General features: G+C 34.0%; 2 protein-coding genes across 4 annotated transcripts in view; one reads left to right on the top strand and one right to left on the bottom strand.

Moving 5' to 3' along the window:
* Positions 1-1,205: 1,205 nt before the first annotated feature.
* LOC135075835 (uncharacterized) lies at positions 1,206-3,831 on the bottom strand. Its single transcript, XM_063970296.1, has 5 exons — positions 3,723-3,831; positions 3,587-3,637; positions 3,425-3,511; positions 3,064-3,297; positions 1,206-1,394 (listed from the first exon to the last, which is right to left on the bottom strand). Exons 1-5 carry the CDS (start codon positions 3,759-3,761, stop codon positions 1,365-1,367), a joined length of 441 nt encoding a protein of 146 aa, XP_063826366.1. The 5' UTR covers positions 3,762-3,831; the 3' UTR covers positions 1,206-1,364.
* A 14,282-nt stretch (positions 3,832-18,113) lies between these two features.
* LOC135076154 (diuretic hormone class 2) overlaps positions 18,114-19,192 on the top strand; it is a 74,380-nt gene continuing 73,301 nt past the window's right edge. For all 3 annotated transcript variants that reach the window (XM_063970625.1, XM_063970626.1, XM_063970623.1), the window contains exon 1: positions 18,114-18,177. The gene's annotated coding sequence lies outside the window, so the exon portion shown is untranslated. The remainder of the gene's footprint in view (positions 18,178-19,192) is intronic.

Raw genomic sequence — 19,192 nt, 5'->3', positions numbered from 1 at the left:
TCTCATGACAACTATAAACTAACTACCTATGTATGTATATGCAATGGAGTGCTTTGATGACCTTCATCTATCTCAACATATTATTATTGTTTGTAAATAAAAATACGAGATAAAACATAATAGAAGATGCAGGTGCAGGGAACAATCACTAGGTCAAATACCATATTACTAACATTGTGACAATACAAAATATACATAATAAATATTGTAATTATTATAAAGACTTGCAGTGCCCGCGAATTCGTACGCGTGAAAATCATTTTAGCTCTGCACCTATTACTCGAAGCGTGATGGTATATAGCCTATAGCCTATAGCCTTCCTCGATAAATGGGTTATCTTGTTAGATAGCCCATATACAAGATTATAGATAGATGTTTCAGTGTTCTGAAAGAATTTTACAAATCGGACCGTTAGTTCATAAGATTAGAGCGTTAAAGTAAACAAACTCTTCAAATCAAATTAAATCAAATCAAATATATTTATTTTGCGGACATGGGTTTTATGGAACATTCAGCTTTATAATATTAGTATAGATTGCAGGAAGGCGTTGAATGCAGGCCGCCGTGAGTTTGAGTTTTATTTTGCTATACTCGTTAGCAACAAGTGAATGTGTCTAAGAAACACTTCAGTTTTCAGGTTTAGTAGTATGTATCTTAAACGAGTATATTTAACTGCTTTATGCCCTTCCAAAGACAAATAAATCATTGAATTAAGAGTCTTAAAATAATTGATAGAAATGCATTTTTTTGTTTTCTCAATTTATCAGTCGCTTCAATTTTCTCCTCCCCGCAACTTTCTCTATAATGCTCTATCCAAACCCTAAGTCCTCTTCAACGGCCGATCGAGCAGTCAATTAACAGGTAATTATCCATTATAATGAGCCGAGTGTGTCGGACGTCCTCAAGGCAGCGAATCAGTGTCAAGGGGCTCTCAGACCTTGGGCCACTCACCAATTACACGCACTGGGGACAATGAACTACTGGTGCACTCATGTGCATAAGCCGATTCGTGGTTTACTATGATAATGTGGGTTGTATTCTGTTAATAAATGGTAGTGTACTGTACATTTACTTTAGATACAGCGCAAAACCGGACACTGCCAATGGGGATGTTCGTGGACACTGCGAACGGGAGCCTGCAAAAAACGGGATGTCTCCGTGGGAGCAAGCCCTTAGGGGAGACCCTTGTGCAGCAATGGACGGTCTAATTTAATCACATGTATTTGTAGTCATAATTATTACACACATGTTTACAATGAAAACGGAATTTTATTTTATTTTATTAGACATACTAAATTTTAATGGGTATGCATTATGAAGCCATAAATTATAAAGATGATCAAAATTAATATTTTCCTCTTCCTTCAGCATTTCCACGCATCTTTCGGACATTTCTGAAAAGAAAAACAAAATATAAGGAGAGAAATATTTCAAAAGGAAAAATTACTAGTGTTAATTTAATGACATTATCAAGTCGTGTAACAGTACTCTTTTAAAGATAATTAGTAGTCTAGTCCAGTGGAGGGTGAAGGGGTGAACTGTAATTACTTTTTAATGTCTTTCTTGATCGTATTTGAAGAGTGGAGGTGGATTCAGAAGACTCAATCGCAGAATTAAAACGGTTATTGATGATCAGGGCATAGCAAGTTAAAATGAACAAAAGACAATGTTCAATATTCAGACTCGTTTGTTCATAGACAGATATTTTTTGGTTATAATTTTACACTGAAGGTTTTGTTCCTTTAGTGTATGGGGAGTTTTTGCTAGTCGACTATTAAACCAAGCAGAGGAACAAAATGGGCAGCATCCAAAAGTTTGAATTGGTGGTGGGCTATTATGTGCTAGCTCGAAATCTTCATTATGTGCATTATCAATGCATTGGACCTACTGTTTCACTTCTATTGTAGTTTTTATGTGAAAATGACGTAATCGAAACAGTAAATTGCATTTTTCTCTAATAGTGACGTCATGTTCATAAACTTTCAGAAATGCTACAAGCAAATTCTCATCCTTTCACGTATCTAAGCATCTTCGCGTACCATCAAATAATTTACCGATGACAATAATTGTAAACGGACGGTGTCGTTTTGGAACATGACTAATCCTACAATTTGTCGTCTACATCATCATCACTCTGAATAGGTTATTAAATAAATAAAATATAACATTAGCAGACTAACATCAAATTTCAATTGTCGCAACCAATACGACGTAATTGCTTCCTACAAAATGACCATGCACATATTATTCACACTGGTTACACGAACATGAACACTGTGCGCATGATTCACCTTTTCAAACTTTTTATTATAAAGATAATTTTGCTACCTAACAACAGTATCATTTTCCATGTTTTTTCATTGTTGTAATATTAGGGCGTTGACATAAAATTCGTTAAAGGAAGTGACTGAAGTGACCAGCATAGGCATTTCTTAATTAAGTAATGTCAGCTTAAAATATTTGAAGAAAAGTTCTAAAAGATCGCCACATATTCTGGCTTAGTTTTTGTTTTATCTTCAAAGTCTGACAGGATGCAATTTAGTATTCTGTATTATTTAAATCTCATTGCAGTGAATATTTTAAAAGTAATTTTACAGAATTCCTACTAATGTTGGGATTGCTCTTGATAAAAATTTTACCAGTGAGATGCAGATGAAATCTACAGCGGAGCGAGTTTTCCCTGAAGATGCAACTGTCTTCGTTTGCATTTATTATTATCATCATGCTATAAATCTAGAAATTACCAAGATAATTGGAGAAATATGTAACCTGTACAATACAGACATAGCTAAAATCAAGTGGCAGTGGGCGGGACACATAGCTCGTAGAGACGATGGCCGTTGAGGCAGAAAAGTTCTCGAGTGGTTACCACGGGCTGAAAGTCGTAGCGTGGGCGCCTGCGACTCCTACTAGGTGGACCGACGATCTGGTAAGGTTGGGCTGGAGCCTGCATGCGGGCAGCGCAGGACCGTTCATTGTGGAAAACCTTGGCGGAGGCCTTTGCCCAGCAGTGGACGTCATATGGCTGAAACGAACGAACGAATGAACCTGTACAATACTAACCTTCAGCATAGCAATCCCAGTGCACGTGAACACATCATAGGCCCTGCATGGGTAGTCAAGGTACTGCCTCAGGTCTTTATCCACGCAGTCGGTGATGGCTCTCTCGATGGCCTCCGACCAGCCAGGGTGGTTCTCTGACCACTGTCTCAGGTGGTTCCTGTAGGCGTCCTTGTTTAGCGTGTTCTTGTCCACTAGGAAACCGGATTTTTCAAACACACAGTGGACGTCGTTGCACTGGAAGAAGTTACTTTTTATGTTTATGGCATCACTCAGACGTATTTAGTTTCAAAGTTGCACTTAAACTTTTTTAGTAAGGACTTTAATTTCTGATTAAGTATACCTATGGAGGTTAAAAACTTACTGGACCGGCTAACTTTGGGTTAGAGCATTCCGTCAATGGTTTACTGTCTCCAAGTTCTGGGATATCACAGCACGCTGATATGGGTTTCTGAAAGATATGCACTTCAAAAATTATTTGTAATAGCTTTTGTTTTTATGATTAAAGATGGACGAAAATATTTACCAAAGTCGCGCCTCTACTTCGATCTTGATACAAAAGATCAGCTGTTGCTGCCTACAAAATAAATAATACACTTTATTATAATTTAAACTACGGATTAACTATGTACTTATAAATTTTCGTTACAATATTGACTCACAGCCACGAAAACAATAATAAAACACGTTAATTTCTGCATTTTAACTTCTTCAGTCACAGAACTTGCCACTACAAACACTGATTAACGAAGTAAACATAAAAATGTCAACGCATAATTATATACAAATGTCTATAATATTCGCATCACATTATCAGAGTAAATAAGGTCTTATCAGTAGGTTAAAAGGTACAATTCTTCGTAAATAGTCGTTTAATGTCGTATGCGACTGTTGAACTTGGCGTTATCGTATACGTAAATAAAAATCAATAGCTACATCTTCTGCGAATGCGAAATAAATAAATTATTTCCAAGAAAATATAAAGTGTTTGTAAAACAAGTATGGTTTTTCCTTAAAATTTAATGAATGTTTAGTAGATGATTAACATAAATAAATTACTCATAACGTGGAATATTGATTAACACTGCAGTACACGCGCTCCTTTATTTACACGAATACACGCGCGGCCTACTCTGGTAAGCCAATTTAAAATCACTGTAAATCAGTTTATAAGCAAATTATGAATAGAATTACTATGTAAATGAAAAAAGTGTTTATTATAGTTATTTTATAATCAAAGTTTCTTTATATAACTATTTGGGATCAAACATTATAAACAGATTTAAAACTTGTAAATTTTTTGGACCAAAATTGCACTCTGAGACCATTGTTAACAAAAACAATTTGACTGAAAAAATATGATTAGTTTTTTATCTGTCGTAGTATTCATGACTTTCTACTGCCTGGTACACGATGTAAATCCATTTGTTACAAGTCTTTCATATTTTTTTTGTCGAGTGATTTCGGGCTTTTGAGTAGACCTGTAGTTTTGACGGCCAATTTTAGAAAAGTGCGCAGACCCAAGCTTTACTGGCTTACTGACAAATTTAGTAAACGAGGCTTTCCTGGAATGCCAGCTCTCTGGCGCAAGTTTTCAAAAAGTTATAGCGTAAAATGTTACCCTGGTCTACTATAGTAGCCCGCGCGTGTACTCTAGTGTTAAAATCAAATAAATTATTACCTATATGTTGGTATTTCCATCTAAATTATGAGTAGGTATGTAATGTTTTTCTCTAACGGCGTTTCGCAATAAACAAAAGACAATCGTGTCAAAATGGTTCAATTATTTTAGGATAAACCTTATCTTATATGTTGTAAACCTAGCCTTAGCTTTTTAAAATGATACAGCACTTAAAAAGTATTAATCATTAGTTACTTGAATTCCTAGTTCCTTGATTAATACTCAACCCACCACATCCCACACGTAGTGATGGAATTACAAACTAAAACAAGGCAAAGAGGGTTTTCCCAAGCTTTCCACTGCTTTTCGCGTGATAGTACATTAGTCGCTTGCTAGATGGCGTTAGAGGTATCTGAAATGAATCTGTTTCATAATAGACAGTTTGACACCATACCCCAATAATTGGAAACCACAACTGTTTTAAAAAGACCCTTCATTATGGTCTTAAAAACTTAATTCATTTTAAATTACCTGTAAACTACGATTTTTGTTCGCATTGTAACTACTAAAAGTAGTATGATTGAGTTGACAAAATAGTGACGTCACTTGCTTGTAATGCCATACAAAATCTATGGGAGAGTTTCGTTTTGACAGTTTTAAAAAGTACGTCAATTGAGTGGTGGTGTCAACATGTCTGTTATCTTGGTATAATATTGAAAAACTATTTTTTTCATAATGAGTATTTTTTTTAATTAAACCATTATTAAAACAAAGTTTATCTTACTAAAATACGCAATAGTTATTCGTCATATTTGACCTACAGTTGTTTTAATTCACAATATCTTCACTAATATTATAAAGAGGAAAACTTTGTTTGGTTGTAATGAATAGGCTCAAAAGCTACTGGACCGTTTTTAAAAATTCTTTCACCATTCGAAAGCTACATTATCCACAAGTAACATAGGCTAAATTTTATTTTGGAAAAAAATAGGGTTCCGTAAAATATTTGGGTTTTTCGGTGTCCACGCGGGCGAAGCCGCGGGCGGAAAGCTAGTTGTTAATAAAGCTATCTATCTTTCCACCAGGGTTTTTCTAAATTCAGATACATTAATCTAATCACTCGATGAATCAGAAATGTAAATGTAACGGGCACTTCAGAATAACAATAGCAAACGCAATCTGCCCGCAATGAGCGACCATCTACATATAAAGTGCACTCACTGTTTACTGCAACAGGCGTTTTGAATAAAACGGGGCTGTTAAAACTTTCTGCGGGATTATTGCACTGCACTGGACATAGTATAGATGGATACAGTAGATTGATCTAATTTCTAACAATTCTTGCCTGCGATCGTGACTATTTGAAATATCTAGATGCAATAAATAAGTAGAAAAACTGTTAGTAGTTATTTTATATTTACGGTTGCAGACTAAAAACTGAGCTAAGTTAGTTTACCCTCATTATCTCAGGCAATTCTAGATATGCACTTGTATGAAAACACGTGAAAACTTGCTGTGAAATATTACCTTGGCTATAAAAATATAATAACTCCAGCAAAATTGCTATTAAATATAAACTAACCTAGCTAAGTAAGTACTAAATAAACATATTTCTTTCATAGTTTTTAGTCCATTCAGCCGGATTTCCAACTAGTGTGTTTTCCCTCACTTTAGGGTAGCCATCCGGAAGGAGGCTGTTTGGACCTATTCTACTATATTATGCCATTCTTGACTGTGTCCAATAGTACCATGAAAGGCTAGCTTGAGATCAAGAGTCGGGAATCAAAGGCAAGAAAGGAAATAAAAGTTGAATAGTAATGGCAATTCCGCATTGGATTTAGCGCACAACTGATATATTTAGCATGAGTACTAGAAAAATAAACATTAATTAGGTACTCGTATGACTATTTTCTTAACCACCTTTTTCCACGTTCCTTCATTACCTACTGACACTAGACAAAGTGATGTTACAAAGTTAGAGTTAGAGACCTATTCACTTTTATTTTACAAATTCTTTAAAAAAACTTAGCCCTTCCTAGTAGGATTCGTATTTAACGTTGTTTCCTAAACTCTCTATGTCATTTTTAATAAGGTAGAATTTGTCAAAAAACAAATACAATTTACGGTTACCAAAAACTCTACATTTTGAGTTTAGGTCAGCTAAGTTAGGGATTTAGTAGTTTTTTCTTTAATCAGAAAACACAGCAACGTATAAATCATTGTTTTTATGTAGAGCTGACAAAAACACGGGACTTAATAAAAAGTCATCCATCTAGACCGTCTCTGAAACAATGTAGTAGTTTTTGCAAAGGCTACCATCTGCTTCATGTTTAGGGAGAAAATTAATAATAATAATATGATTTTGAAATTATTGTTGATTATTACGCACATCAGAATAAAACGGCCTTACTTATAGTAATTTTACTTCAATGCAGTTATTAATTAATAATACTCGTAATGGGGCAGCGAGGTTCTGGAATGGAGTCCGCGTACCGGAAAACGCAGCGTGGGACGTCTACCCACAAGGTGGACCGACGACATAATAAAGGTAGCAGGAAGGCGCTGGACGCAGGATGAACCGATCAATATGGAAATCATTGGGGGAGGCCTATGTTCAGGTGTGGACGTCCTATGGCTGAAATGATGATGATTAATGCTCGTAAAATAATAGATGCTAATGATAAACAGATATTATATTTACGCCAGTGAACCAAAATGTAAAATTGTGGTACCTACCATTTAAATTTATATTCTTATATGAGAGACTGATGCCCGTTTTCACCATCAATCCCTAATTTTTATGTGAACCCTATGGTAACACATAACAGGGATTTTGTTTTTATAGGGGTTACTTAACATTTAGGGAATAATGGTGAAAACGGGCATAATAGTCTCAGGTATTAAGTAATGAGGGCTATCGTTTTAGCGCTCACCAGTTAGCGCCACTGTAGAGTAAGGTCCTGTGACTTGCTAGTAGCGAAGACAGTGGCACCAACTTGTGAGCGCTAAAGTGGTAGGAGGACTATCGCATTTGCACTCATCAAGATGGCGCCACTGTAGAGTAAGGTCCTGTCAATCGCCAGGGGTGCCAACTGTTAAGTATAAAAATTAGCCCTCATTGAGCTGGCATTATTTATATTTTTCTTAAATATTATTAGGTTGTTTGTACAATGTAAGGGTTATATTTATTTTCCATGTGGCTACATGGAACGCAGCATAATAAATAGTACATTAATAAAAACGACAGAACAATGTAATTATTTAATGAAATCCCTATCTAACCTGAATGACTGAAATGTAAATAACTTTGTAACATTCAAAAACAACCATTTTCCCTAACGAGCTATTAAACAAACATTGTTGTGGAACAATCAAATAAAGTTCTATGATACAGCGAGTCTAAAAATTATTTAATGGAAACATTTTCATGATAAAATTTTCGTTAGCTGCAGCTACACCCTAGAGACTTGATCGCCGTCATAAAATGGCTTCTCTGTCTACGACGTACACTCTTCGTGTGTCTTGTTATAACTTCGAAGAATGTGTGACCAAGGTATTACTGTTTTACCGGCTTTCGTTTGTGCATTCAAGTAGGTAATGTTAAATTAAAGCGTGACATAATGACGATCGAGATTCATTCATTTTATCAACTTTACATTAGGAGACGTCGATTGGTAGTCTAGTGCCCGTTTTCACCATCAATCCCTAATTTTTAAGTGACCCCTATGAAAACAAAATGCCTGTTATGTGTTACCATAGGGGTCACTTAAAAATAAGGGATTGATGGTGAAAACGGGTAAATAGGTCTATAATATGTAAAATTAGCTTTTTCTTGTGATTAATTTAAATCCCAAAAATATTTCTGTAACCGTTTCCACGTCCTGTAAAAATTTTAGTGTTAAAGTAGGTACATACTTACTTATGTTGTGAATTATGATGCCAATTTATTTATTTATTTTATTTATTTTATTCATTTATTGCACATAAATAGGTACAACATGATAAATAGCCAGTAAGTTATTACACCCTACACACGTAAGGTGTGAGTTATCTTAAACAGAACACAAACTTAGCATGTAAAATATGGGGCCCGTATCTGTACCACACTTACGCTCCTAATTTACGTGGCCATAGGATTACATCATAATCTACCCACAATTATCACGTAGGCACCGTACGTGACGACGTACGAATACGTCACGCGTGACCAAAGACTTGTCTCATTCGGTCCTCAAAGGTCTGGTTTACGGCACATAAAACGTATGGCCGATAGGCAATCACTCGTCTCCGATGGATCTAGGACATAAAAAGCGCTACAGATTAGTGCTGGTAGGGCTGGGGCTTGGCGGCAAGTGGAGAATCTGTTGACATAAAAAGTAAGTATTATGCGAAATGTTACCAAGACGAAACCGGACTTAAATTGCGAAAAAGTTATAAAATTATAAGTAAAGCCAAGCTTCTAACTCTAAATAACAAACTCTACACCTTAGTAAAAATATGCGACACGTCCATTTCACTATCGTCACGTCATCTTATCCGTAAAATTATTTTGGTAGCTAAAAAATGTATTCATTATTCATTGTATAAATAAATAAAATAAAAATATTGACATACTTTTCTGTTACACAACAGCCACATATTTTACAGAAAGAAATTAGTGTGATACGAGTATTTGGAACAGTTTATGTAATTAGGTTGTAATTTCTGAACGTTACGTTTCCGACTGCTTAAAATAGATGATTTAGTTATCAATGAATTTCCACGTGTCGTCAAGTGAATGAAAATCAAATTAACTCCTGACTGAAATGTTAATTAATAACGTTAACAAGCGGTGTCACATAACTAGATTGAACTGTGTCACTTTCTGTATTTGTTATTTAGTACGTAAACCACGTTGAGTTTGAGTTATGTTAATTGGTTCCACTTGAAAGACTCTGTTTGAAAAAACCTTTGCTTTGTTTTGTAGTAGGTTTATACTTATTAACAGAAATACGTGTAAAAAATAAGATACAAATATACATATGACTCTCTGCGATATTGAAGTGTAGGTACTTTTAATTACACAAGCAGTTAATCATAAAAAAGTTTGTTTCAACCAAAATTAAATGATTATGTAACAGTAGTGGACGCGTCCACTACTACATAACGGTCTCCCTTGAGTTCATCCACTACCGGTCCTACGCTGCCCGCATCCAGGTACTTCCAGCGACCTTCATTAGATCGTGGATCCACTGAGTGGGATATAACATCTTCTGGTGTCTTTTGAAAAATACTAAATGTGACAAATAAAATTGCGTAATTTTATAGCGTCAAGTAGCTTAATTTGACGTATTAATACCGAGATATGACAATCCGTTCTATTACAAGCCACAGCTTTATAACAAATCAGCCTTATCTGTGACTTAGACCAATTGGGATTTGTGTGGAAATGTTCCAAATTTCACGTGTAGATACGTTTTGTGCTGAACATTGATAACAATAAATATATTTTACACGGCGCCATTTAGGTACTGGCTTTGCAAAGCTGAAATTGTGGGAAGGGATGAATAAAACATTTTGGATAGTGATATAATGGATGGATGGACGTTTATAGCTGAAAAGATTTGCATTAGACATTAAAATGGCTTATAAATATATGAAATGGCACATTAGGATATTTTTATCGAATTAAGTTACAGACAAAAACTAGACTTAGACTTATTCGTTTGCAAGATTGTCACATTAGCAGTCTTGTATGCGCCTTAGAAGTAGGCACAAGTGTACCCTAACCCGACCACGCTCGTGTAAATCCCGCTTTACGGCTCGTAAACGCACAGCGTACACCACAGACGGGCGTAACGTTTTATTGCTGTCTATCGCACTTTTATTGCCAATAACTCATCTGCATTCACTTATCTGTGCTTAATACACTTTGATTAGTATTTCTTGGAGTTTATTGGTCCTTAAACAAGCAATGCATAGGGTTTTGTTGACCCTTTTGAATATTAGACGATCATGGTATCAAAGTATCATCATAATCATTTCAGTTACAGGACGTCCATTACTGAATATAGGCCTCCTCCAATGATTTTCAGATTGGCCGGTTGGTAGCGGCCTGCATCCAGCGCCTTACCACAAACTTTGGTCATTTAAAAATACTAAGGTACTTGATACAAATAAGGCCTACGTTCTAATAAGGCCTATACATCAGAAAACACAGATAAATAAATTCAACCGGGACAATACTTCAAGGACACGTACTCATATGCCCTATAACCCAGTAGAGTGCTAGAGCATCCCGATCCACGATCCCAGCACCAATTGGCACGCGTTCTTCTAAGGTGGTGGGTGATTTCGTGCTCCCTTATAAAAATCCGGCGATTTCATCTTAAGTTTTCGGTAAAATGACGCTGTTTTAGATTAAGTTTTTCTTAGTAATCGTTTCTAAATATATCTTACTAGCTAGTAATTACCTTAATTTCTACTACTGGCTATAGATGCATTATTTGTAAATTTTTAAAGACAACAAGAGCGAGATATCTAATAAGGCCTAGGCCTTATTTCAGCATGGTAGGCCATATTAGATATTTATGTTAACACCTGATTACGGACAAATTCATTAAACTTAATGAGTCAAAGAGTAACAAAATATTGATTTAATAAGAATGTTAATAACAGCACAGAAAAGAAAAAGAAAACAGTGTCAAAAAAAATTACAAAACCTGTAAAAAAAGAAACAAAATACAAAAACAATAAAAAATAAGAAAAAAGAAGCCGTATGTATAATTCTTAAGGAAAGAAGAATAAAAGCTGGTATTATCATGCCTGTTTCGAAGACAAAGTAGCAGATACGCGACCATAAATGACTGCTTTAGGTGGTATCACAAGTATTGTGTAGGAGTTCGCAAAGATGATTCAGATTTTGTGCCCTGGTTCTAACAAAAATTGATATCTCATTTTGTTTACAAAAATTCAAGACTAAATGATGTTCCTAAACTGATTTATTTAAAAGGTTTTATGTGTAGGCCTTATTCGAACACGGTGTTTTAATAAGCCCTATACAAAAAAACAATATTGTTTGTTTTTGATATTTTTTTTGATAATAAATGTAAGGAATCGTTACTTTGTTACTATGAATATTTAATTTTATCTATAATTTATGTATAATTCTTAATAAGTGGAATTTAAGTTTATCTAGAGATGTACAGTATATTTCTGTTTACTTGGTATGTAAAATTTTGATAACGCAAACAAATCGACGTGTTTAATGTTATAAGACCGCATTTTGTTTAATACAACCTGCATTTTAAGGTCTAGAGGCATTTGAATCATGTAGGCCTTATTCCGTGTAGGTGATTTAATAAAGCCAAAATCAGTGGTTTCGTAATTTGCTTATTTTGAATAGATTTAGTTAAAAATTGTGTTATTTTTTGTAATATTGCTAAAATTAAAGGATGGAAGAAGATAATTAATCTTGTTTTTGTTAATTGGCGTTAATATTTATTGAATTATAAGCATTTAAAGTTAGGTAGGCCTTATTTGTATCAAGTACCTTACATAATTCATAATTCAGAATTGGTATAGCTATTGTCAAAAACTATTCATAGTATTTAGTAAGTTCAGCCGTACTTATTATTATTCTGTGGTTCAGCCAAAAGTGTGTCTAATGAATGAATACTTTAATGTGAGATTCCTTTGTGATTGTGTATCTTAGTAATAAAGGACTTCCGTAAAAGCCAGCTATTAATTAAAGTGGCTCCTCGTTTTCTGTCGACACAAAAACATTACTTGTAACATTTATCATAACATAGTTTACTACAAAATTCGAGAGATTTTAAATAGGGCATTTTTTGTAGCCAATATTGCGAAATATCTTACTTTCTAGGCATTTAATGAATGAAATGGTTATACAGGAATCGGGCAATACAGAAGATCAGGTTTTGGGCTGACACTGTGTAGGTTTGTTGTCGACACGAAAAAAAGAAGAAGAAGGTTCCAAAATCTATCAAATCCGAGAAGTCTAAAGAATATTGAATAGTTTCAGTTTCAATGTCACTCCATGTAGGTAATAAGTTATTTCTATCAGTCACCACTCAGATCACGTAGGTTGTAAAATAAATGTAGGTAACGACCGACGCATTAAAATTTTGCTATAAATTTTGAGACAAAACCTGACAGAACAGGTATAAAAATGAAACAAAACATTTTATGATATGTACCTTTAAGGAAACTAGCTAAACTAATAATTCAGTAACATTTGTGTGGATTTGCACCCACACCACTAAAAGGGCTGTAAAAGGTTTTTCACGAAAAGAAGAAGAAAAACCGCTTCGGTTTATTCGATAGAAGAGGAAAAATTATAATGAAAAATTCGTAACAATTTTTTTCAATTATTATTATGCTATTGAAAACCGTAGATTTTCAATTTCACTTGTTCACATCGTAAAATTACAAACTTTGGTATTAGATATTTGTTATCCGCTTTTAAATTACTTTTTATAAGGCACCCTTGGGAAACTGTATCGTACAAAAAAGCAGTATTATTTTATTGTAACTTTGAAATTTTGAATCGACATAGCATCTGTCTGTAAATTTAAATTACAAATTAGCTTTAAAACAATTCATGAAATCGTACTTCGATATTAAATATGAATTTTCCCTACGAGTAAGTCTTACTCGTAACTTCACTTTTTAAAAAGTGTTGGTTAAAACCATGATTCTACATTGTAACGTATCTGATCGTCTCATTATCAAGCAAAATTAAAACTATTTGGTTATTTAAATTTTAAGCGTAGAATCTTTAAAATTCAATGGGCTAGATGTTTATCATAATGACCGCTTTGATATATGCCACTGGTAATAAAGATAGTCCTTTTCATTTAAAAACTTCAAACTTTGTAATTCTTTTAGTTATTTTGTACTGTTAAGTTTTTTAGTAAGGCAGGCAACCCATCTGTGCAATATAGTAAAATATATCATGAACAGAAGACGGCACGTCAATCTTAACACTATAGCATCTTATAAAGTTGTAGTGAATGCTATTTTTCAACAAAAAAGTCTCATGTAGTGTCAACTGTAAAAATCAACCAGCAAACTACAAAACCTCTCATTCGACATTCGCCGAAATATCTCCCATATGATAATACTGAATGCTTATTTATTTATAGTAAGTAGGTATGAGAAGGGAAATACGATAAACCGTCCCAGCTAAGCCTGAAGGGTTCTGCTATCCTGCAGGATACGGTATCTCGATACGAGATTTAAAAACATTAAAGGTTTAGAAGAGGATTCGTCGAACAACTACACTCGACATCAAATAAATCGACCCTCCCGCGACAAGCACTTTCAAACGTATGCATCCCCACTTCCCACTAATATTAGCATCATTTAAAAGCCTAGTTCTAAACTTCATTTACTGTTAAAGAGGACACGTGTGATCATTATTTGGTTTTATAACCATAAAATTTGATCTAATTGATCCCAGAGGTGAGCCCAAAGTGAGGTCTTTTTTCAAGTCACATTTATGGTATATGTTAATCATTTATTAATAAATGAAATGTGTTTTTCTTGAAGGATATTAATTTATTGGGCTTTCAAATAACACCAATATTGTTGAGGCACCATGATTGTTTCGGAAGAAAATATTTAAAGTTCGCGTCGCGGAAGGACTCGAGCGGCTTATTTGATGTTGAGTGTATGTCAAAAACATTGTAAAGATACGTTTTTGCGCCCATTCAAATTTAGTTGTACGTACATATTTGTTGGATATTACCGTAATAAAGCTTGTATTTATTTAAAGTTCCTATAATTTTCATATCATAGCATTATTGCTACCTACTATCTAGTGAATCCTTATGGATTCACTAGATAGTAGGTAGGTATGTAGTACCTGTTGAAATTAATTAATTAACTAAAAGGAATACTATACCTACATACCATCGTGATTTACAGAACAATAACTAAGATATAATTATGCAATAGCGGATTAATTTGAAAGGTACTTAGGTCATAATAACCACAGTATAAGTAGAATACTAAAATGAAAAGTCCTGATTTATATGGGAAATTCTTCAGTAACGCGTGTCTTAAGCTGAGTTGCACCACCTAACTTTAACGGTAACTATAACGGTAACCGGTGCTTTTTGTATGGAGTATGACAGATTTTTGACGTTTGTCAAAGTTAACGTAAGATGGTGCAACCCAGCCTTAGATAAGCTTCATTAAATACGTATGTGGTCGAGGTGTATGCTTAACTTATCCAATAAACCCCTACCATGAATCGTGAAAACATGTTTTATATGAACTTCTGATTAATTTGCTAGTTGTTCGTACTTCCTGAGTCTGATTTTAATGAAGTTTCGTTTGAGATAATTTGACACACATAAACTTTTGTAATTTACACTAATTTGCTCACTGATGGATGACTAAGTTATGAGAACATAGTTTATTAAGAAAATATCACTTATTCAAGGGTTGGTGGAGAAAATATAACTACATGTACAACAACTATAGGTTGTAGAGTAGTCTCAGCGAGTAATAAAAATATTCATGATAGTGTGAATTCAATTAAATTATCAACAACATGCGATTTTACGTATAAAATTACATTACTTTATTTACGGCTAAAAGCTAATAATAATGTCTTCATAGATGCATACTGAACTTGAACAACTTTTTTTAACTTAGTGCCAAGTATTTTTTTCGACATAATTTTCCTCAGCTAAGCTAAGCAAAGTAGGTCGCATGTCAAAGTGGACATTCACCATGTTATTTTCAACTAAAATGTTAATTGCTGTACACTAGTAATATTTAAGCTTGTAATTTTACCATTTTGTAGTTACGAGAATTTTTTTTAATTGGTTCCCACTGAAATTCTTGTCTTTGTTAGCGCTTTGTATCGCTGTATGAATTCTCAATTAATAAATGAAAACAATCTGTGATCGAGTACCGGTAGTATAGAAGTTCTATAGCGTCTGCGACGACGAGCAAACAATAGAAGTGATATTAATATGATTGGCGAGGGCGCCCACGTCCACCTCTTTGTGGGTAATCAGGCGACAGGCATTCTTCTATGATTAGATTAGGTCATGGTTTTAAAGATAAATAGTACGAGTATAAGAGCAAACTATGAGAGCTAAGTTTTGAAATGAATAACCTTATAACTATGTCCTGCAGTGGATTTCAAATAACGAACTATTTTTTTTTTATCCACAACGAGGATGCTCTTGGCCTGTATCTCACCTGATGGTAAGTGATGATCAGGCCGAAGGTGGAAGGGATCTTCACACGGAATCCTCAACCACGGAGGAACTGGCTATCTTACCTCTAACTGCCGGAACACAATAATGCTGTTAACATTGTTGTTATGGCGACAGACTTAGGTAAGATGGTGGTAGCTAGCCAGGTGGACTTAGAACAAGCCCTACCACCAACCATCTAACTATGCTTTTAAGAAAAATCTGCCCCCACTGGGAATCGAACCCGGGACCTCTGCGTCTGAAGCAGGTGGTCTTACCACTAGACCACAGAGACGGTTAAAACTAATGATGTAGAGATGCGATATAGACACAGAATAATAATAGTACTACGTACTCTAGGTCTCTACATTAGAAAGATACAAGCAGGTAGTAAGTTTTACGACTTAGCGAAACGATCACGAAATTGAATCTGTTAGAAATTTTACGTAGTCTACTAGCGTTGAACTCAGTTACGTTGACATTAGAAGACATATTATTGCCTACTTATAATATGTGTAATTTATTGAAAACTATGCTTTTAAGAAAAATATATCTTACAGTACTACGATAAGTGCAATTCCGATCTACAAACTGAACAGACAGTAAACGTCACTATAAGCGTTTTGAGGCGAAATAACAAAAATATCGAAATAGTGTGGTGATGTTGTTACAGTGACGATGCGCAGGAAATTCATGGCAAATCCCAGAATCCTCAGCTGCGGAATTGCCCTCATACCAAAGATATAAAAAGTTCTAGAATTCAGTCAAGCTCGATACAGTCACATTGATATATTCAATTGTTCTCTGCGTGTTTTTACCTCACATGTTAAGAAGGTTGACCACGTTTAAGTGGGATTATTTTGTTTCTGATAAGCGTTTAATTACCTAGTTAAATTAATACGAAACTTTTTATAATATGTCTTCGCTATTGACAAATTAACATTGGAAACTTTTTTGGCTTATGAATAAACTAAACTTTTCATGTACCTATCTATATGTGATATAAAAGCTGTATGTTTCTTTCATTAAATAAATAAATAAATAAAGTTATTGCCAATATTTTTAAAATAAAAGAACATCAAAAAAAAGATTTATCCAATGGCCATTGATGTTTTTTATAACATTTTTGCTCTACAATCGCTTTTATGCAGTGATTAGGCAGTTTTACTTACTACTCGAAGATTAGAAATTCTAATCCAATAAAAAAAATGATTTGAGTCGTTTGATTTCCTCTTAAGATTATCATGTTACTAATACCTTTATATGGATTTATGTCCGAAATAATCGTTTATTTAATTTAATTTAGTACAAATCCGTACTACTATGTAGTTAGTTAAGGTATTTTATAGGCTTGTTCTTTTTCTGTTTCCATTGTTTGATAAAACAAAATCTAAGGTATCAGCTGTAACGTATTTTTTAAAAGTACACAATTAAAATATTGTTGACCTTACATGAGTACATCACACTTCACTTTCTTTCCATTTAAGAAGGCCCATCTGAGATTATAAGTCTTTGGTCACACTACACGTAAGCGGTGGGCAAATTATCGAGGATGGAAACTGTGATTGATCAGTTTGGGCCCTATTTTTGGAGACAAGGAACTAAGAAATAGCTTTATTCCCATATGAATATTAAAGTTCGTTTCATATATTGAAAGACTTAAAAGAATCTATTACTTTTGTCAAAATGTTTATCCAAATGTTAACTTGCTTTTTATACCATCTTAAATTAACCACTCAAACAGGAAAGAATAAATAAATCAATAGATCATAGTTAATCTCAATGTCAAAATTAATTTAAACCGCTAAAACATTATACATAGATATACTAACATTTATCTATGAAATTAATTATTTTAATTTCTATCTTCTAATTTTGTGACCGACCAAATGCACACAGTTTTTAATTCAGAAGACTATACAAAAACTAATTCAAGATAAAGACATTTTATTATTACCATTACACATTTCTTCATGGAACGAGCGACGTCGAAATTTCAGTTTTTAAGAATTCGAATCATACCAAATATAAATCTTTTTTTTTTTTTTTTTTTTTTTTCATTAAACACCTTACGACGTCACCAGCACCCGAAAAGCTGTATTCCTAATTTTGATTTGTCAAATTGAAACGCAAACTATGTTAGTGGCGCGGTGGGCGGGCGGGCGGCGCCCTCCGCGCGGTATATAAGCGGCCGTAGGGCGGGCGGGCGCACAACACCACTTGTTGCCGACGCCGCAGCAGCCTCCGTTGCGACAGCCGACAAACTTCGTACGTAGCAAGGTAAGTGCGTAGATTTTTTTTATTAAAAAATATAACTGACAGCAGGTGGTATTATGTGCAAAAAAATTAGGAAGATTTTTAGGAAATTGATTTTTTAAATTAATATTTTGTGAGGATGTCGTTAAAGCGTAATATAATGAAAGTAACACAATATAAAAATATTTTAAATAATTTATTAGATTCAATTTATTTTACTTTATTATAATGAATTCAGCACAACTGAAAAAAAAAACAGAAAACTTTATCGCAAATATACTAAGTAATAAATACCATAAAAAATATAGCATTATTCAAAACAATTTCAGTAAAATTACGACACACAGTTGTTCAGTCTGTCGAAAAGTTCATTCACACAGTGGAAATTGGCAGCTTACATTTTTAAAATCCACTTTTCTACCACAAAAAGTTTAAATACACCGAAAAAATTATAATGCAAAGGTTTAAGCTACTTTATTGTCAAAGGACATAATTCCCTACTAAGTTGACCCAACTCTTTGACTCAAAGGGGAAAGATGTATTCAACTTAAATTAGAAAAAAATGCCTCTTTTCTGTCAGTAATTACTGGGTTAAATATCTTTTTACGAGTCTTACTTGTCTGTTAAATAAATCAATTGATTAAGGTTCTGATTTTTGTCTTACTGGGGTAAAGTTTAAATTTATTAAGCTGTTTTATTGGCCGTTGGTTAAAATGAAATGTATACAAGTGTGCGGATGCTCTGGTTGCCGACAAGAAATTATAAATGAACCAGAATTTAATTTGGAAGGTTGCGTCCGCATCTCGGATAAACGCTGTGAAGTGCCTAGCTCGAGATAATTTTGGGAAATTGCATGGGAATTTTTCAGCTTTTTAACCAATTTTATACCGTAGTTTTTTTCCACAAAAATGAAGTTATTTTTAATTCCGAAATATAAAGTTTGTAGCTGATAGTGTTCAAAGTGTAATCTGAAACAAAAAGTTTTGATTATTACTTTTATAGTTAATTTAAATGATTTTGTGAGATCACTATATGGATC

This window comes from Ostrinia nubilalis, chromosome 11 (assembly GCF_963855985.1).
Source record: "Ostrinia nubilalis chromosome 11, ilOstNubi1.1, whole genome shotgun sequence".
Classification (NCBI taxonomy): Eukaryota; Metazoa; Arthropoda; class Insecta; order Lepidoptera; family Crambidae; genus Ostrinia; species Ostrinia nubilalis.
This window is presented reverse-complemented; position numbering and strand designations above follow the sequence as displayed.